The 25,619-nt window shown below is 37.8% G+C and overlaps 1 protein-coding gene across 1 annotated transcript in view; it reads right to left on the bottom strand.

Moving 5' to 3' along the window:
• The window catches only part of LOC150088255 (intermembrane lipid transfer protein VPS13A-like), a 3,009,916-nt gene that overhangs the window by 2,004,580 nt on the left and 979,717 nt on the right, over positions 1-25,619 (bottom strand). The window contains exon 27 of the mRNA XM_090370087.1: positions 14,645-14,683. Coding sequence (XP_090226213.1) covers positions 14,645-14,683 — 39 coding nt within the window. The remainder of the gene's footprint in view (positions 1-14,644; positions 14,684-25,619) is intronic.

Genomic DNA, 25,619 nt, shown 5'->3' with positions numbered 1-25,619 from the left:
AATCTCATTGCCCTTCTCTGTACTTGTTCCAGCAGCTCTACATCTTTCCTAAAATGAGGGCTCCAGACCTGAATACAATATTCAAGGTATGGCCAAACTACACCTTGAATATTGTATTCATTGTCTCCATTGCTTTATGCTAGGAGACAATGACCCCCTTATCCCTGCTAGCAAAATTCCGGTATATCATTGACAACACTATGAGCTAATCTTGCAACCTGTCAGCACTGCTCAGAAAACTACAAATCTGCCTGCATAATTACCCCCAAGGTTCTTTTCACTCTCTACTACTGTCAGTGTAGTACCACACAGCTGATATGTTCCTCTGGGGATTACTGCTTCCCATATGCAGTACATTACATTTGTAAATGTTAAACTTCAATTGCCACATCTCCGCCCATCTGCTCAACTTTTTCATATCCTGTTGGAGTAGCATACTATCATTGCTGTCATTACCAACCATGCCAAACTTTGTATTGTCTGCAAACTTAGACATTAACCCTGATATACCTTCATCAATATCATTGATAAATAAAGAAAACAACAATGGGCTCAACACAGAACCCTGACGGATTCCCCTAATAATGTTAGCAAAAAAAAGAGCAACGTCCATTGATTACGACTCTCTGTCTCTCTTCTACCACACAACCATCCTTAAACCATTGTAGCAACTTGCCTTTAATGCTATACTGCTCCAATTTATACAGTAGTCTTCCATTTGTCACAGTATCAAAAGCTTTCCTAAAATCTAAGTATATGATATCAAAATTATTTTTTTCATCCAGTTCCTTTCTGACAACGTCATAGTATCCAATCAAATCAATCAGACAAGACTTTCCCTTAACAAACTCATTCTGTGTCCGAACTATAACTGCAGTCTTATCTAGATGATCCTGCATTGCTTCCTTAACCTGTAACTCCATTATTTTCCTGGAACAGAAGTTAGAGTAACAGGTTTGTGATTACCCATGTCACTCTTTTAACCCACTTTGTGAATTGGGGACACATTTGTACATCTCCAGTCCATGGTGACTTATTCTGAGTCGAAAGAAGCTTTCATAATTATGGCTAGGGGTCCTTTATGCCTCAATTAATATAACTGGATAGATCCCATCCACCCCATGTGACTTCCTTATGTTTAACTTCAACAATTTCTCCTGCACTTTGCTCTCAGTTATTACAAAATCACTAAGCTCCCAGTTACAGTTTGATAAACTTCTAGCATTCCCCTCCTTGAATAATTCCTCATGTGTGAACGAAGATGCAAAATACTCATTCAGTTTATCAGCTACCAGAGCATTATCATCAACAGTCAAACCATCAATGTTAAGTGGACCAATCTGATTCATCCATTTCTACTAGAGTGTAAATAAATAAAGAATTCTTTGCTGTTTTTCTCTGCATCTTTTCCAAAGATTTCTCGTAATCTGATTTCACCTGCCTAACCTGTCTGATTACAGACTAACGTATATCTATCATAGGCTTCTGTGTCGCCTAATAATTTATATGCTTCCCATGCATGTTTATTCTCAGCCACGAGCCACATTAATTATTATTATTATTATTATTAGATATATGGTGCAAGGAAGCCCAAGGCTTATGCTGCACCAGCCAAAAAAAAATTCCCAAGTTACCCTGAGTGAGTGAGAGAGAGAGAAAGAAAGAAAGAGAAAAATAAAGGAGTCACCAAGAAAGAGAAGGATGGTGATTCATGTGATATGCATTTAGGCCTAAATGTTGAAGCATTAGCATTAGTAGAGGCATTTGATGCAAGAAAGCAAGCTTATGCAGCATCAGCCAAAAAAAAAAAAAAAAAACCCACTTCCACTTCACCCCTCTGTTCGTTCAAAATACCTGTCCAGCTGAGCCTTAAACTTATTTAGGCTATCAACCTCCACCACAAGGGATGGAAGTCTGTTCCACCAACCAACCACCCGCTGGCTAAAGGCAAATTTCTGCACGTCTATCCTACCTCTGTCTTTCCTCAATTTGAATTTATGCCCTCTCAGGTGATTTTTCTGAGCTAGAGGAAGAATCCCATCAGCATTGAGCATGCTTAAACCATTCAAGGCTTTATACACCTCTATCAGATCACCTCGCTGGTGCCTAGTCTCCAGACACTGTAATTTGCAAAACTTAAGCCTTTCTTCGTAAGAGCACCCCTTTGTTCCATTCACTAATCTTGTTGCCCTTCTCTGTACTCGTTCCAGCAGCTCTACATCCTTCTTGAAATGAGGCCTCCAGACCTGTATACAGTACTCTAGGTGTGGCCTGACCATTGCCTTATACAATGGAATAATCACCTCCTTATCCCTGCTGGAAAAATTCCTGTATATCATTCACAATACTCCATGAGCTACTCTTGCAGCCAGTCTGCACTGCTCAGAGAACTTCATATCTGCCTGCACAACCACCCCCAAGTCCCTTTCATTCTCTACCACTGTCAGTGTAGTACCACAGAGTTGATACGTTGCTCTGGGGTTGCTGTTTCCCATGTGTAGTACTTTACATTTGTCAATGTTAAACTTCATTTGCCACCTCTCAGCCCATCTGCTCAACCTTTCCAGATCCTGTTGCAGCAGCATAGTGTCAGTAGTGTCCTTGACAACCCTGCCAACCTTCGTATTGTCTGCAAACTTGGACATTAAGCTGGATATACCATCATCAATATCATTTATAAATACAGAAAACAATAATGGACCCAACACTGAGCCCTGAGGGACTCCACTAATAACATTAGTCCACGATGAGCAGTGTCCATTGATTACCACTGTCTGTCTTCTCCCCCTCAGCCACCCCTTTGTCGATAGCAGCAATTTGCCTCCAATGTCACACTGCTCCAATTTGTGCAGCAGTCTTCCATGTGCAACAGTATCAAAAGCCTTTCTAAGATCCAAGTATATAATATCAAAGTTATTCCCTGCATCCAGTTCTTTTGTGACTGCATCATAGTATCCAATCAAGTTGGTCAGGCAAGACTTCCCCTTAACAAAACCATGCTGTGTCTGAGCTATAACTGAAGTCTTGTCTAAATGATCCTGCAGTGCTTCTTTAACCAGTGCCTCCATTAATTTTCCTGGAACAGAAGTTAAGCTCACAGGTCTATAATTACTTGTGTCAGCCTTTGATCCTCCTTTGTGAATTGGGGTCACATTTGCACATTTCCAGTCTATGGGTACCTCCCCTGAGTCCAAGGAAGCTCTCATAATTATGGCTAAGGGTTTGCTTACTTCCTTTGCTGCCTCCTTTAATATAACTGGATAGATCCCATCCACCCCAGGTGCCTTTCTTGTGTTTATCTTCAACAGTTTCTCCTCCACTTTACTCCCAGTTATTTCAAGATTCTGTAGCTTACTGCTAGAGTTGAATACACCTCTGGCATTCCCCTTGCTGAATAACTCCTCATGTGTGAATGTCGATGCAAAATATTCATTTAGTTTGTTAGCTAGCTGAGCAGGATCATCAACAGTTGACCCATCAATATCAAGTGGACCAATCTGATTCATCCCCTTCCTTCTAGAGTTTACATAAGTAAAGAACTCTTTGCTGTTTTTCTTTGCATCCCTTGCCAAAGATTTCTCGTAATCTGCCTTCGCCTGCCTAACCTCCTTTGTAACTTGGTTGCATATCAACTTGTATCTATCATAGGCTTCTGTGTCATGTGTTAATTTGTAAGTATCCCATGCATTTTTCTTCTCTGCCATATGCCTCATTAGTTCATCTGACATCCATTTTGGCCTAAACCTTGAACAATATTTCTTAGTTGGTATGTAAAGCCTAGTAGCTTCCAAGATAAGTTCTTTGAACGCTTCCCATTTTGAATTTGCTGTTGGTAACATCATCAGTTGGTCCCACTGTAGAGAATTTAAATACTGTCTCAGTCCATCGTAGTCGCCTTTACGGAAGCAATAACCCTTCCCTTTACCCCTAATGGTAGTTACCTCTTTGAGTAAATCCCACTTCAGCACACTGTGATCACTGCCACCTAGTGGTTCATTTATCTGCAGATTCTTAATGCATGAAGAATCACTGCTGATAATCAAATCAAGAGTATTACTCCCTCTAGTTGCCTCCCGAACATGCTAATGTAGAAAACAATCATCCAATAAATCCACAAAAGCCCTGCTAGTGCGTGAGTAACCAGCCCCCAAATTCCAGTCAATATCTGGGAAATTAAAATCTCCCATTATAGGACTCTCTGATTTACTGGCCCACTCTATTTCCCTGTACAGTTCCTTATTATACTCATCAGAGTCATTAGGCCTATAGCACACTCCTACTCTCAATTTTGATCTCCCAATGCTTATGTCACACCAAACTGACTCAACACTGCACTGTCCAGCGATGTCGACTGGCTTCACTTCCTTGGTTTTTATGTGTTTCTTAACTAATAGCATAACCCCTCCCACCTTCCTATCCTGTCTATCCTTTCTGTAGACATTGTACTCCCCAAATTGCAATTCTGCATCCCTTATATCTGTGTGACACCACGTCTCTGATATCCCAACAATATCTGCCTTTGATGTTTTGAGCAATACCTCAAATTTATCAAATTTATTTACTAAACTCCTAGCATTGGTGTACAGGCAAGTATACCTGCACCTGTTTCTATTCTTAGCTACCCTAACACAACCCATGTGTTTACTTGTACCGCAATGGCTCCCAGCAGTCTCTGAAATACCATGCATCTTGTTTTTCAGGCTTCTGCTCATTCTAATAGAAGCAGTGCAAGAATCTCTTTCACCTCTGCCAGTGGCTATTGTCAATCTATTGGTCTTTGTCTCCCCCCAAGCTAGCAGTTTTCCGACCCACCTAACACTGCCTGGATAGCATCAGCAAATATTCTTGCACCCTTTCTATTTAAGTGTATCCCATCCCTGTAGAAGCAATCTCTCCTGTTAACAAGTACAGTCCAGGCTGAAAAAAATTCTACCCCTTGAGCCTTGCACAACCTTTCCAGGGCCGAATTGATCGACAAGGCTCTCATCATATACTCCCTCCTATCGTGTCTGGGCAGAATTGCAGACACTTTCAAATTCAACCCTAATTCTCGGCTTTTGTTCAGCAGTGACCTGTACTTGTTAAGTAATTCTGCCGGTCTCCTACTCTTAATATTATTAGTGCCAACGTGTACAGCTATATCACCTTTTGTGCCCTTAAAAGATGATATTCGCGAGAATGCGAATATCATAAAAGATGATATTCGCATTCTTTAGTTGGTATGAAAAGCCTAATACCTTCCAAGATCAAGTCCTTGACGGCATCCCATTTAGAATTCACTGTTGGTGACCAATCCCCAAGTTCCAGTCAACATCTGGAAAATTAAAATCCCCCATTATAAGACATTCTGAATTACTGGCCCACTCTATTTCTCTGCACAATTGCTCATTACACTCATCAGATTCATTAGGCCAATAACAAACACCTACTCTCATTTCCTCTTTCCTAGTGCTTATGTCACACCACACTGACTCAACATTGCATTGTACACCAATGTCAATTAGATGCACCTTCTTAGATTTTATGTGTTTCTTAACTAACAGCATAACCCCTCATCCCATAATGCCCTGTCTATCCTTTCTGTACACATTGTACTCCACAAATTCCAATTCTGCATGGCTTATATCTGTGTGGCACCACGTCTCTGATATCCCAACAATAGATTCTTTTGATGTCTTGACCAGCACTTCAAATTCATCAAATTTCTTTATATACTCCTAGCATTGGTCTACATGCAAGTATACATACACCTATTCTTACTCTTAGTTATCCTAACACATCCCATGTATTTACTTGTTCCATGATGACTTCCAGCAGCCCTTGAAATGCCCAGTACCTCCTGTAGGCAGCAAGTATACATGCTGCATTCCAATAGAAGCAGTGTAAGCATCACCTTCACCCCTGCCTGTGGCTAACCTTAATCTATTATTCTGTGAACCCCAACCCCCAAGCTGGCAGTTTTCAAACCCACCTAACACTGCCTCAATAGCATCAGCAAATATTCTTGCACCTTTCTATTTAAGTTTATCCCATCTCTGTAGAAACATTCTCTTCCGTTAACAAGCGCGGACCATGCTGAGAAAAATTTTACCCCATGAGCCTTGCAGAATCTCTCCAGAGCAGAAGTTATTGACAAGGTTCTCATCATATACTCCCTCCTATCATGTCTCGGCAGAATTGCAGAAACTTTCAAATTTTACCCTAAATCACGCCTTTTTTTCAATGTTGATCTGTACTCATTAAGTAAGTCTGCAAATCTCCTACTCTTACTGTCATTTGTGCCAACATGTACAAGAATATCAGCGCCTCTGTAGCCAGGTGGGCAGGAGCAGCAGTGTGTAGCACACACTTCTTGATTAGATCGGGGTTCGAGCCTGTGACCACCAAATACGGAAAGGTCAGGGAATGACCACCGCATATCCACGGAGCAATATGGCCTTAGTTGCTAATGCTCCTAAAAATCAAATAACAACAACAAGAATATTATCCTTTGTGCCCTCAAAAGATATCTGCTCTATGTTATCAACTTTTGCCCCTGGCAGACATACCCTGGCCTTATTCCACCTTTCCTTTTTGCACAATATGTTTCCAGTCTTCCTGACAATAGAGTCACCGACAATAACTAGCTCGCTCCTGTGGGACCAGCACATTCCATCCTGAAGGTTGCCACTGTGTTGCATGATGATTACGTGCAAGCTCTGGCCTTGATGTGGGCAGCTGAGAGCTTTATGGGTCCCCCAATTTAAGTCTTTCGACGGCATCTACCCTGTCCTTCAACCTCTCATAAAGGCCCATAACAACACTGAGTTAGCGCCTAACTTCTTCACACTGCTTACATCGAGCATGCACAAAGACATCCCCCTCTCAACATCATGTCCCGTCCCAGAAATTTCTGCAAACATTTCACAAGTTGCACATTTCTTTAGGCTGTCATGCACTGGAGAATCGCCCCCTTCGGTTCTCACCCGAGCTATAGCACTTCCTCTACCTTGTGCACGTTTCTTTGCTGCTCTAGTATGGGGCATGATTTCTGTTTAAATATAATTTAATTAATTAACAATGACAATTAATAAGGTTAATAAATTTAATTGATTGATTTACTGTACTGTACTAGACTATACAATACTATACTAAGCTAATGCAGTAATACATATTCCGCTATATAGTTTTACGTTATACCTTAGCTATCAATTTCAAGATATACATTATCAAGTTACGGGTATACAGTAACAATCAGAATGCTAAATTATATCCTTAGCTAAATACAAAAGATATATGTCCAAAAAGTGATTAAATCCTTGAAAATACTTATTTTTTACAATTGAAACCCTACTTGTATGCTACTGATTATACTACAATAGTCCAGCCAAAACACTAATATGATAGCGGAGATTAGCAAGTTGTAACTTACAAAGTCATTAGCTAAATTTTTAAAAAAATACTCTACTAAGCCTATTTAATCTATTTGTAAAACACAAATTAATACGCTAACTAATGAAAAATATGATAAAACTTCAATGAAAACTTATTGGCTGGTAGAAGCTACAGAAGTCTCTAAAATTTTTGATGGATTCAACTAACCTTTTTTCTTCCCACTGGAGAATTCTACGAATTTTAAGATTTAAGGAACTGGTTGTGGATGCTTAAGCAGTTTTAGCTGTTTTCCTTTTGAAATGGATATAATTATTGAGAAAATGGAATGTAATACACTATCATCAGTAAACCAATGGATAAAGTTTTCAGCCCAGGGATGAATATTATCAATATTGTTAGGATAGCAACATATTATCATTATTTAGGAGGGAGAACAATAGGTTGAAGAAACTTATCCTCACAGCTAGCCTCTCCATACCGCACAAGCCCTACTGACCCACACCAGGACATATTCCAGTTCAATGGATGAAAGACACAATGAGATTATATTAAAATAAAAGCTGATCTGGCTAGATGTGGCTACTTTGCAAGTGCCTTAGATAAGTGTGACCTGCAAGCCCATGATTGTGCAGCACACCCTAGGCCCCCCCCTCAAGAGCGATGATACCACCTCGACCGACTTTATCCCCACTACCTGGGCATGTCACAAGAGCTCTCCAAAATCTTATGGGCCCAAGCAGGAAGTTGTGGTGCCTCCTCTCGAGGGTAAAAATGCCAATCTCCCCTTTTGCATAGTGGTTCGATGTACTGCATTTCTTGCCATGACTGCACTGGCTGATATGTCAGGGAATCTGGCAGGAGGCTGCAAGATCGAATCTCCGAACACGAGAAAGCAATCTGTTCCACAGATTCGGAAGACTCAGCAATTACGGAGTACTTCTGGTCTTCCCAGCACAACCTCGATTCACGCTTCAACGTTGAAATTATCAATCAATCCCGATACATCATCGCATCTGGTTGGAATCGCTTGACATTTCCTGTTGTCGAGGTGCCTTTAACCAAAATAAAGGAGGATGCATCCATCCCATCATGGAAGCAGTTATCCACCAGAATGATAAGCATTGGCACACACACCTCATACTCAAACACTACAGTTACAACCAAAGCCTCTACTTCCATCAACTGATTGTTCCTGCACCCGCGTCACATGTTTCGCCTCACATGTCCACCATGGCTGGGCAGCTGGTATTCTTTATTTTATAATAACACTCCTGTTAACTGCACAAATCCAAAAGCATTTCGTCGATTTATTTATTTTGTGTTTGTTTTACTTAACTTACCAGTATTAAAGGATTTTTTGCTTAAACCTTGTTTTTATCTGTCTCTCCGGTTCTGTTTGTTTGTTTGTTATTTGGTTTTTAGGAGCATTAGCAAATAAGGCCATATTGCTCTGGGGATATGCGGTGGTCATTCTCTGATCTTTCCACATCCTCCGTATTTTGTGGTCACGGGCTCAAACACCGGTCTAATCAAGAAGCGTGTACTGCTGCTCCTGCCTACCTGGCTACGGAGGCACCTCTCCGGTTCTACTGAAATATATTTATATTATAATTATAGGTATTAAAGGAAGAAGAGAAAAAAAAAATGTTGGATCAAAATAGTCCGGAATTGAAATGTTAATGAATTTTGATTAGTTGAGGCACTTGTTTGGATGGTAATAAGGCATTGATTTGCTGAATGGCTTCTTTCAGACAGAATAGAGGAGTCTCAGAGAGGTTTGGGGAATGACACCCAAAGGCATGGGAACAATTTTCTTTAATAGGATGTGACTTGTAGGGAAAACAACTATTTAGAAGAAAAGTAATGCTGAAAGCAATAGAGAAAATCCAATTTTTTCAAGGCAGAGAAAGAAATATTTATTATTTCTTTCTCTGCCTTGAAAAAAGCACCAAAGGTCATTCCCAATGAAGTTAAATTAACCTTATCTAAACATCTGAGCCTGCTGAGATAAGTTCAGATTTGTTTTTCATTAGAAATACAAATAGTATTGTCTATCCTGATATAATGCACCATTCGTTCTTGTAATATGAATAAGACAGATTACGAGAATGAATGGTGCAAGTGACCCAATCTGCCTTAAGCAAGCTAAGGCAGATTACGTGAAGTCCCTGGAAAAGGGGGCAAAAACATCTATTCTTATATTAACAGTAGAAAAAGTGGAATCACATCAACAATTAATGGTTTAACTGTTGATGTGACAGGTTGCTGACAAACTGAATTTTGCATCTACATTCACACGTGAGGAATTCTTTAGGGAACGGACCAGAAATTCATCAAATTGTAATGGGGAGCTAAATGATCCTATGAGAGCTGAAAGGAAAGTGGAGGAAAAGAAATTATTTAAGCTAAACAAAAAAGGGATTCTTGGTTGAAAGGAATCTATCCAATTATATTAATGGAGGCAACGAAGAAGGTAAGGAAACCTGTAGCCATAATTATAAGAGTATCCTTGGATTCATGGGTGGTCCCTATGGATGGGACATGTGTGAACACATCCCCAATTCACAAAGGGGAATCAAAAGGTGAGATGAGTAATTATGGACGTGTTACTTAATGTCTGTCCCACGGAAAATAATGGAGTTACTAGTTAAAGAAGCAACGAAGGCTTATCTAAAGGGATATGCAATTATACTGCAGACACAGCATGGATTTGTTCAAGGGCACTCTCATCTGACCAATCTCACTGGTATTATAATGCAGTAATGAAGGAACTGGATGCAAAAAAATAAATCTGATATCATATACTTGGATTTCAGTAAGGCTTTTGACACTGTTGCACATACAAGATTGTGATATAAACTGGAACAATGTGGCATTAAAGGGAAGCTACTACTATGATTAAAGGAATCGTTGAGAGGGGCAGAGAGTGGATACCATTAGGCACCACTCTTCATAGACTAATGTTATTACTGCATCCCCCCCCAGTGTTCAGTGCTGGGCCAATTATTGTTCTAAATATTTATTAATGATATTGACGAAAGTATATGAAACTTAATGCGTGTGTTTGCAGATAATACAAAGGCTGGCAGGAAGGTTAATGACAGTAATTAATGTAAGCCAATGGACTGAGAAATAGAAGATGAAGTTTAACATTGACAAATGCAAGAGTAGCAGTAATGGTCAGCAAGGGTAGATAACTACATACGTGTAGTAGTAATCCCAGATTAACATACCAACTATGCAGTATTACACTCTGAGTAGTGAAAAATCTCAAGGTAAAAGATCTCGAGGTAATTGCAGTTAGCATTAGCATTAGTAGAGGCATATGATGCAACAAGGCAAGCGTATGAACTTATGTACCAGCCAAAAAAAAACAACAATTTGACCCATCCATTCACTCCAAAAGTTTAAGTTCGTCCTCTTCTTCCTTGAGTTTATTTACGCTATAAACTTCCAAAATGACAGACGGAAGTTTGTTCCAGCAATCAACTACCTGCTGGCTAAAGGAAAATTTCCACACATCTATTCTACAACTGTCTTTCCTCAATTTGAGTTTATGTCCCTTCAGGTTTGTAATCTGAGTAAGAGGAAGAATCCCATCAGCATTGTGCCTGCTCAAACTATTCAAGGCCTTATACACCATCAGGTCACCTTGTAGGTGCCTAGTCTCCAGATGCTGAAATTTTCAGAACTTTAAGTCTTTCTTGGTAAGAGCCCCTTTGTTCCCCTCACCAATCTTGTTGCCCTTCTCATTCTAGCAAATCTATACCCTTCCTAAATTAAAGCCTCCAGACCTGTATGCAGTACTCAAGGCTTGGCATGACCATTGTCTTACACAAAGGGATAATCAGCTCCTTATCCCTGCTAGCAAAATTCCTATATATCCATGACCAGCTCTGGCAGTTTGTCTGCACTGCTCAGAAAACTTCATATCTGACTGCACAAATAATTCCAGGTCTTTCATTCCCTACCACCCTGAGTGTATTACCACCCAGTTGGTACATTTCTCTGGGGTTACTGCTACCCATATGCAGTACTTTTCATTTGTCAAACTTTTCTAATCCTGTTGCAGTAGCATACTGTCATTAACAACCCTGCCTGCCTTTTATCATCTGAAAACTTTGACAATAAGCCTTATATACATTCATCAATATCATTGATAAATATACAAAACAACAATGGGCCCAACACCGAACCCTGGGGAACTCCACTAAAAGTTCTCTGAGTAGTGAGCGCCTCCGTAGCCAGGTGGGAAGGAGCAGCAATGCGTAGCACACACTTCTTGATTAGACCGGGGTTCGAGCCCGTCGCCACCAAATACGGAGGATGCGGAAAAGTCAGGGAATGACCACCGCATATTCCCGGAGCAATATGGCCTTAGTTGCTAATGCTCCTAAAAAAAAAAAAAAAGAAAGAAAGAAACCCAAATCTCTGAGTAGTTCAGACAGCCTACCAGGGAAGCTCATGGGTTCTGTCATATACAGGCACTTTGGTAACAAGGATAAAGAGGCGATTATCTCTTTTTACAAGGTAATGATTAGGCTGCATCTTGAGTACTGTATACAGGTCTGTAACCTCAATTTAGGAAGGATATTGGTTTCTGGAACAGGCACAGAGAAGGGCAATGAGATTGGTGAAAGCAACAAATGGGTGCTCACCAAGAAGGGCTTCAGTTCTACAAATTTCAGCATTTGGGGACCAGGCACTTGTAAGCAAATCTGAATGAGGCATTTAACACCTTGAATGGCCTTTAATGGTGGTACATAATTTCAAATTGGGGAAAGAAAGTTGCAGGATAGATGTTTTCCTTCAGTCAACAGGCAACTGATTTGTTTGAACAAACTTCCATCTGTTATTGTGCAAGTGGGTAGTTTGAACAAATTTAAACAAGATTTTGGTTTGGTCTTCTTCCTGTGAACATGTAGTTTCGAAAAGCCTTAGTCAAACTTAAGGAATGAAGAGAATATTGCTCTATATGCAGTTAAGCTTTTTTATATCAATTTTAATATTAATTTTAGTTTTAATGATGTTGGATCTGATGTTTTCTTTACTGGCAGGGGGGGTGGTGGTTGGAACCCTGAGTTGGATGTCCAATATTGATACCATGGGGTTATCTCACTACTGTTCTGACAGTGGGGAAAACGTTTAATTAATCTTATAATTATATCGTTGTTACAAATTAATCATTAACATGTTGGACTAGGAGAGTTGGTTGAAAGACGTATAGCAAAAAAAAAATAATAAAATAAAATAAAGGTAATCTCACAAAATAATAGAATATAGGAATAATTGAGCATTTAATAGCTCTCTATTGTCGAACAACTAGATAAATTCTAGGAAGAACTAGACAAATTCTAGAATTGAATGAATGGGTGAGGATGGTAGATTTTTTTTTGCTGATGCTCTATAATCTTGTTTTCTTACATCATTTGCCACAACTAATAATACTATTTTACATACATGTCTCAAGTTACACACATATTTATTGATACTTTGTCATTACATACAAAAAAATTTGAAGTTATGTACATAATACCCACTTTCTGTCATGTTACTCTCTTTCCACAAGCTTTATTTCAGTTAGTGGTTACTCAAAAGTGCATATTATATATTTGATTTGTTATATATTTTGTGTGTAAAAATATATATATATACATTCTCTATTTATACTTACTACAATGTAAACAATTAGTGCAAAAAAGATTACAGTGTTTATAAAATATCAGAAGCATTAAATATTGAAATAAAAAGGTAAGTTTTTCTAAATCTTTTTCAAACATAATTTCCAACATGGATCCAGAGACTGAAAAAAAAAAAAAAAAATGATGCACATTCAAAAGAGAAAAAAAAAAAAAAACAGGATAACCTAATGAGTGGCTGTATAAAGATTTATTTTAAAATAGCAAAAAAAAGCAGCAATTATTATTTTAAAGGATCATTGATTCATTTAAAAAAAAAAACAAGCCTAATACAAAAGGATTTCAATCTCTCCTCCCTCTGGTTGGCTAGGCGCCTCCGTAGCCAGGTGGGCAGGAGCAGCAGTGCATAGCACACACTTCTTGATTAGACTGGGATTCGAGCCCGTTACCATCAAATACAGAGGATATGGAAAGGTCAGGGAATGACCACTGCATATCCCTGGAGCAATATGGCCTTAGTTGCTAATGCTCCTAAAAAACCAAATAACAACAATAACAACCCTCTGGTTGGAAAAATTAGCTTTCAAAAAACATTGCTCATATTGTATGCTTATTTCAATAATGATATTTCAGTTTTATTATTGGATAAATAATAACATTCAATATTATGTAACATTAATAGAATATAATGTTATTTATCAGCAAGAGCATAATTTGTTATTTACCTACAAGAGTATAATATATTATTTATCAGCAAGAGCATAATTTGTTATTTACCTACAAGAGTATAATATATTATTTATCACCAATAGCATATGTAATTTACCAATAACAGCATAATATGAATGTATAAAAATACGATGGGTTAAATACTGAAAATTTAGGGCTTGTATGGAATCATTTCTACCTGTTATGTGAAAATGCACATGCCATAACTCATTTTCTACCATATAGGATAGGATAAACAAGTGATGATTGGGCAGAAATATGAAAAGATAGTATGTTCTTGTTTTATTGTGGCCACGGGAAAGATATGAAAACCTGGACAGGAAATTCCTGCATAAGAAGTTTTCCCCTGTACTAGGTTTGGTTTCTTAAAACAGCTCATTCTTCCAACTTGGTAATAAGTTTAATGAACAGAATGTTAAGCAATTAGAAATCCTCAGTTTAAAAATATTTCCCATAGGCAGAGTAAAATATTTATAAATTCTGAAATGCTACTTAAAAATGATCTTTAACTTATGTGTGTGTATCTTTTCATTTTTATTTGTATAGTTAATACAGTATTTCATACCCTTATGTCATTTTTCATTCTTAAGAAGTTCCCCTCTTAAAGAGTTCTAAACCTCCAGTCCCTTGGAAAACTTCTTATCTGGGTTCTATTGTAAATAACATTCTATATTATAAATCTTCTTACGAGGTGGGTACCAGCATTGTAACTTTTTTTCTAAAAAAAGGTGTCTGGAAATTGAATAAATATAGCAATAAAAAGAGGTTTCATGAGGAATTTCTTTATTCAACACATATTAATTATTGTGAAGTATTATTTAAGGAATATTATAGCTTTGTGCAGTTGCAAAACATGCAGAGGTCATTATACATATGTCTGTTAAGTTATCAAAGATTCATACCTTGATATCAAAGACTTTGTCATCTTCAATTGAAAGTATCTGAAAAAGTAAAACACCTTTGTTATTGTTTGGAGACAACAGCTTGTTTGAGGGGGAAAAAAAAATCTAATAATATCATGTACCTGAATTTTAAAATTACTTTTAATTAATTAATTAATTAAGTACTATTACTTAGTTATCTGACTAATATTTTTAATTTGCAGAATTAATTTTATAAAATACCATTTATTAAAAATTCCCAGTATTTTAATATTGGAAAAGTTAAAAGGAGTTACATAAATTTACTGCATAAATCTCTATACTTATTAATAAATGACAGTTTATTTTTGCATTTATGCATTATAAAATGCTGGTGCCTAACCTGTAATCATACAATGAATAGCATCCATTATTAGTTAATAAATGTTTCTAAATTTATATAATCATTGTCTATTTTTATTCTATTACTCAGTTTATGTAAACAATTCATTATGATCAATACACGAGTGTTACAATAGCTAAATAAAATTGGATCAGAGTGACAATTTCTGAACAGCAAGGCATAATATTCGCATCTATAAACATTTTTGTAAGTAAAATAAATAGATCTGAAAATTCAACAGTTATACATTCCTGATCAACTTCCAAATTTTGACAAGAACTGGAAACTATCCATAGTTTAAGTAAACAAAAATGTAAACATGCCACATTATAGAATCATACCTGATAACAGATATAGTTGGGACAAATGAGTGTGGCCCATTCTGGCTCTGGCCAGGACTACCTTTTCTTGTCTGTTTGTGTGGAAATTGGGGGTCCATAATTTCAGTACAGGTTTAATTTCAAGGAGTTTGTTATGTATATGTGTTTACCACTAAAGTGTCCATCGTTCCTTACATAATTTTGTATATGCATTTTGTAATCACTGAACAGTACCAGAAAATTCATTGGAGCTATGCTGGATGCTTGGCAGCATCATCTGCAATTTCGTTTCCTGGTGTTCCAGTATGGCCTGGAATCCAGCAGAAGACAACCTTTTGCCGATGATCTCTTAGATGAATCAACTCTGATCTGATGAGTACCTGGGGAAATCTTTTATATTGCAAATAGGGCACTTTGCGAGTCTGTGCATATTATGCGCTATTTGGATTGAGAGATGAAAACTGTTTTACAGAGCAATCTTTATGGCATATAATTTAGTGGTGTAACTACTGCAATCTCTCAGACATGATACAGAAATGGTAGTGTCATGGAATACCACTAACACCTGTTCCAATCTCATGGTATGATAGATAAAAATTGATCTGTAACCAAGTAACAAAGGAGGTTAGGTAGACGAAGGCAGATTACAAGAAATCTTTGTCAAGGGATGCAAAGAAAAACAGCAAAAAGTTCTTTACTTATGTAAACTCTAGAAGGAAGGGGATGAATCAGATTGGTCCACTTGATATCGATGGTTCAACTGTTGATGATCCTGCGTAGGTAGCTAACAAACTAAATGAATATTTTGCATCGACATTCACACATGAGGAGTTATTCAGTAAGGGGAATGCCAGAGGTGTATTCAACTCTGGCAGTAAGCTAAATAATCTTGTAATAACTGAGAGTAAAGTGAAGGAGAAAGTGTTGAAGATGAACACAAGAAAGGCCCCTGGGATGGATGGGATCTATCCAGTTATATTAAAGGAGGGAGCAAAGGAAGTAAGCAAACCTTAGCCATAATTATGAGAGCTTCCTTGGACTCAGGGGAGGTACCCATAGACTCGAGATGTGCAAATGTGACCCCAATTCACAATGGAGGATCAAAGGCTGACACAAGTAATTATAGACCTGTGAATTTAACTTCTGTTCCAGGAAAATTAATGGAGCCCATGGTTAAAGAAGCACTGCAGGATCATCTAGACAAGACTTCAATTATAGCTCGGACACAGCATGGTTTTGTTAAGGGAAAGTCTTGCCTGACTAATTTGATTGGATACTATGATGCAGTCACAGAAGAACTGGATACAGGGAATAACTTTGATATTATATACTTGGATCTTAGAAAACTTTTGATACTGTTGCACATGGAAGACTGCTGCACAAATTGGAGCAGTGTGGCATTGGAAGCAAATTGTTACTATGGTTTAAAGGATGGTCGATTGGGAGGAGACAGAGAGTGGTAATCAATGTACACTGCTCTTCCTGGACTAATGTTATTAGTGGAGTCCCTCAGGGTTCGGCGTTGGGTCCATTGTTGTTTTTTGTATTTATAAATGATACTGATGATGATATATCAGGGTTATTGTCCAAGTTTGCAGACAATATGAAGGTTGGCAGGGTTGTAAAGGACAGTAATGACAGTACGCTGTTGCAACTGGATCTAGAAAAGTTGAGAAGATGAGCTGAGAGGTGGCAACCATTGAAGGTAGTTCCTTCAACAGAGTTGGGAACAGAGTTGAAGGAACTACCTTTCTTCAACTCTGTGATAATACACGCCAGTGGTAGAGCATGAAAAACACCTGGGGGTAATTATGCAGGCAGATATGAAGTTTTCTGATATACAGAAATTTTATACAGCAATGATATACAGCAATTTTTCTAGCAGAGATAAGGAGGTGATTATCCCCTTATATAAGGCAATGGTCAGGCCACACCTTGAGTACTGTATACAGGTCTGGAGGCCTCATTTTAAGAAAGACGTAGAGCTGTTGGAACGAGTAAAGAGAAGGGCAACAAGATTAGCGAAGGTAATGAAGGGTTGCTCTTATGAAGAAAGGCTTAAGTTTGGCAGATTACAGTGTCTGCAGACTAAGCACCTGCGAGGTGATCTGATTGAGGTGTATAAAGACTTAAATGGTTTGAGCATGCTCAATGCTGATGGGATTCTTCCTCTTGCTCAGAATAATCACTTGAGAGGGCATAAATTCAAATTGAGGAAAGGCAGTTGTAGGATAGATGTTCAGAAGTTTGCCTTTAATCAGCAGGTAGTTGATTGGTGGAACAGACTTTCATCTTTTGATGTGGAAGTTGATAGCCTAAATGAATTTAAGGCTGAGCTGGACAGGTATTTGAAAAGAGTGGAGGGGTGAAATGGGAGCGGGTTTTTTTTTTTTTTGGCTGATGCTCATAAGCTTGCTTTCTTTTATCATATGCATCTTCTAATGCTAATGCTAATTTGTAGTACTGAAAGTTAAGATTTATGTTTTGCGTAGGAGTTAAGTTGCCATCTTTTCTGATCATGATTCATTTTGCATTGGACACATTTTGATCTTTTAGCTCCTGGACTATTTCTTCCTCAGAAACGTTTAATAGATCCCATTCGAAGATCACTCCCTTGGAAGAATTCAGTGTGCTGTGTGGGGTGACCAGAATCGGTATTTGGAGACGGTACGAAGGTTGGCAAGGTTGTTATTGACACTAATGACAGTACACTGCTGTAACAGGATCTAGAAAAGTTGAGCAGATGGGCTGAGAGGTGGTAAATGAAGTTTTTCAATGACAAATGTACAAATTGGACTACCGCACAAATTGGAGCAGTGCGGCATTGGAGGCAAATTGCTGCTATGGATAAAGGGATGGTTGAGTGGGAGAAGACAGAGAGTGGTAATCAATGGACACTGCTCTTCGTGGACTAATGTTATTAGTGAAGTCCCTCAGGGTTCAGTGTTGGGTCCATTGTTGTTTTCTGTATTTAAAAATGATATTGATGATGGTATATCAGGATTAATGTCCAAGTTTGCAGACGATACGAAGGTTGGCAGGGTTGTTAATGACAGTACACTGCTGCAACAGGATCTAGAAAAATTGAGCAGATGGGCTGAGAGGTGGCAAATGAAGTTTAACAATGACCAATGTAAAGTACTACATACGGGAAGCAGTAATCTCAGAGTAATGTATCAACTCTGTGGTACCACACTGACAGTGGTAGAGAATGAAAAGGACCTGGAGGTAATTGTGCAGGCAGATATGAAGTATTCTGAGCAGTGCAGATGGTCTGCAAGAGTAGCTCATGGTGTCTTGTCAATGATATAAAGGAATTTTTCTAGCAGGGATAAGGAGGTGATTATTCCCTTGTATAAGGCAATGGTCAGGCCACACCTAGAGTACTGTATACAGGTCTGGAGGCCTCATTTTAAGAAGGATGTAGAGCCGTTGGAACGAGTACAGAGAAGGGCAACAAGATTAGTGAACAGAACAAAGCGCTGCTCTTATGAAGAAAGGCTTAAGTTTTGCAAATTACAGTGTTTGGAGACTATGCACCTGCGAGGTGATCTGATTGAGGTATATAAAGCATTGAATGGTTTGGGCATGCTCAATGCTGATGGGATTCTTCCTCTTACTCAGAATATTCACCTGACAGGCATAAATTCAAATTGAGGAAAGACAGTTGTAGGATAGTTGTGCGGAAATTTGCCTTTAGCTAGCGGGTAGTTCATTACTGGAACAAAAATTCCATCTGTTGCTGTAGAAGTTGATAGCTTAAACAGATTCAAGGCAGGAACTTGACAAACATTTGGAGCGAGTGGATGGATGAAATAAGGGTATTTTTTTTTTGTTTTGGCTGATGCTATATAAGCTTGCTTTCTTGCATCATGTGCCTTTGCTAATGCTAATTTCACTTAAAGTTTTTTTTTTTTTTTTTTTTTAATGAAATCCACACAAGAGAGGTATTAGAACCTATAGTACTGGTGCATGCTTTGGAGGTTGAGAAGACGAAAGAAGATATTTGTTGACATTAGACTTGAACTTGTGTAGACTGTAATTTTCAGGAATTATGTTAGTTGTAATAGTTACTCAATGTCTTGAGTGAGATGTCTCTTAGTAAATCTCCTGATTGGAGATATTTAACCATTTTTGGTGAACCTGCAGCATTTTCTAGGCATCTCTGGATGATGAAAGGGGAGAGCTTGCTTACAGATTGGGATGACAAAGAATGTACTATGAGGAAAGCTGGAGATTCCTGCTTTATTGTCACCTTTTTAAGTTTCTTTAAAAGCAAGAAATGGTCGGTGTCATTGTTGTTTTGAGAGTTCTTAGGCTCTAAACATGGAAATACATTTGCTTCCATTTCTGCTCCTTTTAGCCCTGAGGGCTGGATTGTCCCCTAGGTTACCAGCTCCGCCAAGCGGAGGCAGGAGCTGTGCCACCAGTGACCAAGTGGTTATTGAAGTTAGCAAAGTGGTTAGTATTTGATATGAAGACTAGGAAAAGAAAGGTGGATTCCCTTTCTGGGTTCTTACTTCTAATTTTGCAAGCACAGAACCACTTGATGTGAACAAAAGAAGAGAAAAACACACAAGAAAAGAAATAAAACTAAATTTTATCAAAGAGCACTGTATATTTCGCACAGAGAAAAATGCTTGGCACTTGGGGCCCACATACTGTTTATAAATTATCAGATATAACTAGTATTAGTGGTGGAAAATGATGGAAGAAAGCAAATATAGATGATCAGCCAAAAAAAAAAAAAACACAATTCAGCCAGTCATATCCTCTAAGAATTTCTCTAGTTGAATTTATTGAAAAAGAAACATTTCTTTGTAAGAGCACACAACTATTGCCTTCATTAATCTCGTTGCTGTTCCAGCAGATCTATATACTTGCTAAAATGAAGCCTCCAAGGCTGAATTTACATTGTGGCCAAACAATGGCATTGTACAAAGGATAATCAATTCCTTAGCCTTGTTAGCAAAGTTCCTGTATATCATTAACAAAACCCCAAGAGCTGCTTGACAGCCTGTCTGCACCGTTCAGAGAACATATCAGACTGCACGTGAGATATTTTTGTGCCCTAGGCAAATGCTTGATTTGCCTAGGGCATATGGATTACCCATAATAATCTGCACAGCGGCGAAGCACCCCTACCCAAATGGCACCCTAGGCATTTGCCTGGATGCCTACCATACCACAACGGCACTGGTAGTAGTACTACACAGTTGGTGTGTTAATCCACGATTGCTGCTGTCTATGTTCAATACCTTGCATTCGATAGCTCAACTGCCATTTCTAAACCCATCTTCCTAATTTAACTAGATGTTATCACAGTACCTTACCTCCATTATTACTATCATCCTGCCAAATTGTATCATCAGCAACTTTATACATTAAACCTGATATACCTTCATCAATATCATTAATAAATATTGAAAAGAACAGCACTGAATCTTGCGACTCCACTAATAACATTAATCCACAAAAAGCAGTGGCCATTGAAACCACTCTGTATCTTCTCCCAATCAACCATCCCTTAATATTACTCCAGTAATATTAAGGGATGGTTGATTATTAATATTACTCCAGTTTGTATGGTCCTCTTTTAGGTGCAATAGTATCAAAAGCCTTCCTAAAATCCAAGTTTATAATATCAAAATTATTTTTTGAATACAAATTCTTTGTTACTGCATCATGGTATCCAAACAGGTTTGTAAGACAAGATCACCCTTTAACAAATCCATGCTGTAACTGCAGCATAATTAAAAGCCTGTCGAAATGGTCCTGCATTAGTTCTTTAACCAGTGACTACATTACCCTGGAACAGACATTAAGCCAAGAGTGATGTTACCTTTTGATCCCCCTTAGAGATCAAAAGCACATGTTCAGTCCATATGGGCTGTAGATATGTGAATGTATCCTGCTATGTCCTTTAAAAAAAAACATACAAAAGGTGCCTTTTGTATGTTTAGCTTCAACAATTTCTCTTCCACTTTCAGTTATCACAAAATCATTTAACTACCCATTAGAAGATCATAAAATTCTGGCTTCTCCCTTCTGTAAAGAATTCCTCATGTGTAAATGTAGATGCAAATTACCTATTCATTTTGTTAGTAACCACAGCAGGATCATCAAAAGTGAAACCATTGACATCAAGTGGCACAATGTGATTAACTACCTTTCTTCTACTATTGATATAAACAAAGAAGTCTTTGCTGCTCTTCTTTGGATTCTGAGCCAGAGACTTCTCATAATCTGGCTTAGTTTCCTAAGCTCGTTTGTTACTTGATTACATACTTGTTTTATCTAGCATTAACTTCTGTATCACCTGACATCCAATATAGTCTAAGCCTTGTACAGTATTTCTTATTTGGTATTAAAAGCCAATAGCTTCTATGATTGTTTCCTTGAATGATTCCATGTAGAATCTGCTTTTGACAACACTGTCAGTTGGTTCCACTGCATAGAATTTAAAAACTGACTGAGACCACTGTACTCACCCTTACGAAAGCAAAAGAATTTCTCTTTACACTTTGCAGTAGTTATCTCGTTTAGTAAATTCCACATCAGCACTGCCATGCACTGGTAATTTCCATGAATATCTTTAATGCATAAAGAATCTCTGCTGATAATCAGATGAAGAGTACTGCTTCCTGTTATTGTCTCTAACATGTTGCTGTAGAAAACAGACATCCAATAAAACCACAAAGGTTTTGCTATAATGTGAGTGATCAACCCAGAAATGCTAGTCAACATCTAGAAAGTTAAAATCCCACAATATAAAACATTCTGATTTACTGGCACATTCAATTTCTCTGTATATTTGTTTGGTACAGGAATACTCATGTGATGTTGTGGTGGACCCCAGGGTTTCCTCCATTAGCTGCTGTTGCACATCTTGTGAAGAAGCTTGCACCAAACCTGGCCATTTTTATGTAGTGTGTTGAGTGTGTAAGTGTAATGATATGTTCTGCTGTTGTGTTGTTGGCCGGCACTTGGCTCTTAGCAGGTGGGAAGCAGCAACATCTTGTCACTGACTGCATCCCACCCCACCACATGGGGGCAGTTAGGATCTATTATCATCTCACTGGATCTACCTAGGACAAGTCTCAAGCAGATGCAATAGAAGAAGAATAGAAAAGGTATTTAGGTTGGAAAAGTATGGAAATTGGTAGGAGGTTGGGAGAGAATAGTGAAGTGAGGGATCAACAGATGGATCCATCCGAATTCGAAGAAATAGAAGAAAAAGCAAGTAAACATAAAGAGATAGTGGGGAGAGAGGAAGAGCATCGTAATCAACAAAACATCAATCTTCAATGTAGATGATGAAGCCATAGACTTCAAATTAGAAGTTGAGTAGTTTTATATAGAAAGTCCTAGTTCCAGGAGAATCTCTTCCCAGAAACACAAATCAAGTCTTTAATCTTCCAGGAGATGAAGCCATACCATCAGTCTTGAAGTTAGGACAAAGCTAGCTACAGATTCAAGTCCAAGGTAAGGTTCCTCTTGAAAACATAATTGATATATATGGGAAGGAGCAGCAGTGTGTAGCACACGCTTCTTGATTAGACCGGGGTTTGAGCCCGTCACCACCAAATACGGAAGATGCGGAAAGGTCAGGGAATGACCACCGCATATCCCGGAGCAATATGGCCTTAGTTGCTAATGCTCCTAAAAACCAAATAACAAACAAACAAAACAACAACAATTGATATATATTTTATTTTTATTATTGTTATTATTATTTCTTTTTTTTTTATCATGCGTATCTCCGGTCTTCGAATGAGCACAGTCAAAAGTCTTCAAACTTCAGAAAGTAACGTTCTCAGAAGAAAATCTGGCGAAGGTAAAGAAAGTCTGCACGAGAATGACGAGAAATGTCAGATAACTTACGCGGAAAATTAGTTTGCGATACGACACTCTAGTGCTGCTCACTCGGTAAACAGACGGTAGGTGTTATCGGTCTGGAGCAAAGTCGAGAACGACATACTGATTGACAGGTAGGAGTGGCAAACAATGTGCTGACTAGTGTGCGAACACACAACATCGGTTTAGTATCACTGTAGCAGCACTAATGGTAACTTGTCCTAATCGCACATACCCTAACATTTACTGTAATGGTGAAAAAAGGTCGGGTTACCTCCACTTGAATCCCATGTGAGCTTGAACCTCTCCCGAAATAGAGGGGGTAAAACCTTTTTTCTTTAGAATCATGAGTGGACTAGCACATAAATTGTTTATTAATAAAATATCAATTTTTTATTACTGTACTTTTATTTTTAAAGACACTCATGCAGATACACACGCATCATAACGTCAATCAGCACCTTAATAGCTATTCAGTATATATATATATACAAAGAATCTTTCTTTCTTTTTCTATTATTTCCCAACCTAACATTTAAGTTTAGGTCGTGAAATACAAAGAAACCTTTTCTTTTATTTCCTAACCTACCATTTAAGCTCAAGTTATGAAATACAACGAAAAACAAAGAAACCTTTTCCCTTTTTTCGTAACCAAACCTAAATCAATAATACAGTAAAAGCACTCATCAACTCCAAAAATCTGCTTTTAATAATGAGAAAAAAAAAAACACAATGAAGAACACAAAAATGAACAAAACGAAACTTTCTCAGAAAAAAAATTCATGAGTATAAATCATACAGTTGGACCTGAATAGCTATTCGCAATTTGAGTAACAATATTGTGAAAGTATCTTAATAATTTTTCCCATAAATTTGACGCCACATATATTCATTAATGTGACCCATCAACATATGTTTACAGCTGCCATTTACTCCTTTAGTTACACTTTTTAGTTTCTTCCACTGGGCTTCAATATTATTTGTATGTGCTCCTGTATCTACAAAATGTTCCTTGTGTTTCACCGTTAAATGTTTGTACTTCTTTTTTGCTAAGGCCGTAATACGACTATATGCATGCCATTCATCTGTTATGATGGTAGTATTTTTCTTCACTACTTTTCTAATAATGCGCAAAAGAGTTTTTGCTTTCCGATTTTTTATCAATTTCATGAAGACGAATTTAGATTCTCTTTCGAACACACCAAACACCCATTTCTTCTTAGCAGTTACATTTCGTCCTCTGTAATGTTTTGGTTTTACCAATACAGTTTCGTCTGCTTCTACAATTTTCCCTGATCCACCCAACTTAATGGGTTTTATTTATTAACTGCAATCCACAAATATCTCTTAGTTTCTTATAAAACTTAATTGCTGTCACTTTCGAAATTTCCAGATGGAATGCTGTCTTAGTTACTGGCATGCGTGTTGACCAAAAGTATATAATGTACATTATCTTTTTCAATGAAACTTTTGTATTTTCCATAAAACTATGTTTCAATAAAGAAACTCATGATGAACATTTTTTGCAACACCACAACTTTCCACATGACTCTGTTCGTGATTCAATTAGTTGAAAATAATCGTTGCACTTAAAACAGTACAATTTCAGTCTTATCAATTTAGTTTTATTCAAAAAATCAAGCAGTGTTTTATTTTCCTTACAAATTTCTTCCATCATTAAAAGATTCATGCTACTATTACCTGTTCACTACAAAATTGCTACTATTACCTGTTCATTACAAAACTATTATGCACCGTTCTTTACTGGTAAATACACATCATAATGCCAACCAATGACTACACAGTAGCTTGTCGTCTGTCGTGCCCACCACCAATCATTTCATCATTTGCCACACCTACCTGGCAATCAATATATCCTCAATTTCTGCTCCAGACTGAGCAGCACTAGTGCCGTATCGGGAAGCTAATTTTCCACGTAAGTTATCCGACATTTCTCATCGTTCTCATGCAGGCTTTCTGTACCCAATCCGAAAATCCATACGTCAGACAAGGTAAGTACACTTGAATTATCAATCAGAAGTGGTAAGTAAGTTTACAATATAATGCGTGTCCTTAAATAAGTATTACTTGCTCCAGAGAAGGTATTTGTCAAGCACTTATGGGAGGCTTGTAAGTGGAATCGATGCCAAGATTTGAGCAGATTCTCAACCACTGGCAAAGATAAAAATGATGTAATTTAATGTAATTTAATGATGTAATTACAGAATCCTGAAGAATAGAAGCATTATTTACATAGTTAATTTTTTTTCCAGTGGGAAAATTGCATTACACAGTCAATACTTATTTGACATTTAATCATACTATTTTACATAGTTAATTCATAACTATTTAAAATATTGATTCATAATCATAACTATTTTACATAGTTAATTTTTTGGTCCACTTGATATTGATGGGTCAAGTGTTGATGATCCTG

This window comes from Mastigoproctus giganteus, chromosome 3 (assembly GCF_048544385.1).
Source record: "Mastigoproctus giganteus isolate SK-2022 chromosome 3, ASM4854438v1, whole genome shotgun sequence".
Taxonomy (NCBI): domain Eukaryota; kingdom Metazoa; phylum Arthropoda; class Arachnida; order Uropygi; family Thelyphonidae; genus Mastigoproctus; species Mastigoproctus giganteus.
This window is presented reverse-complemented; position numbering and strand designations above follow the sequence as displayed.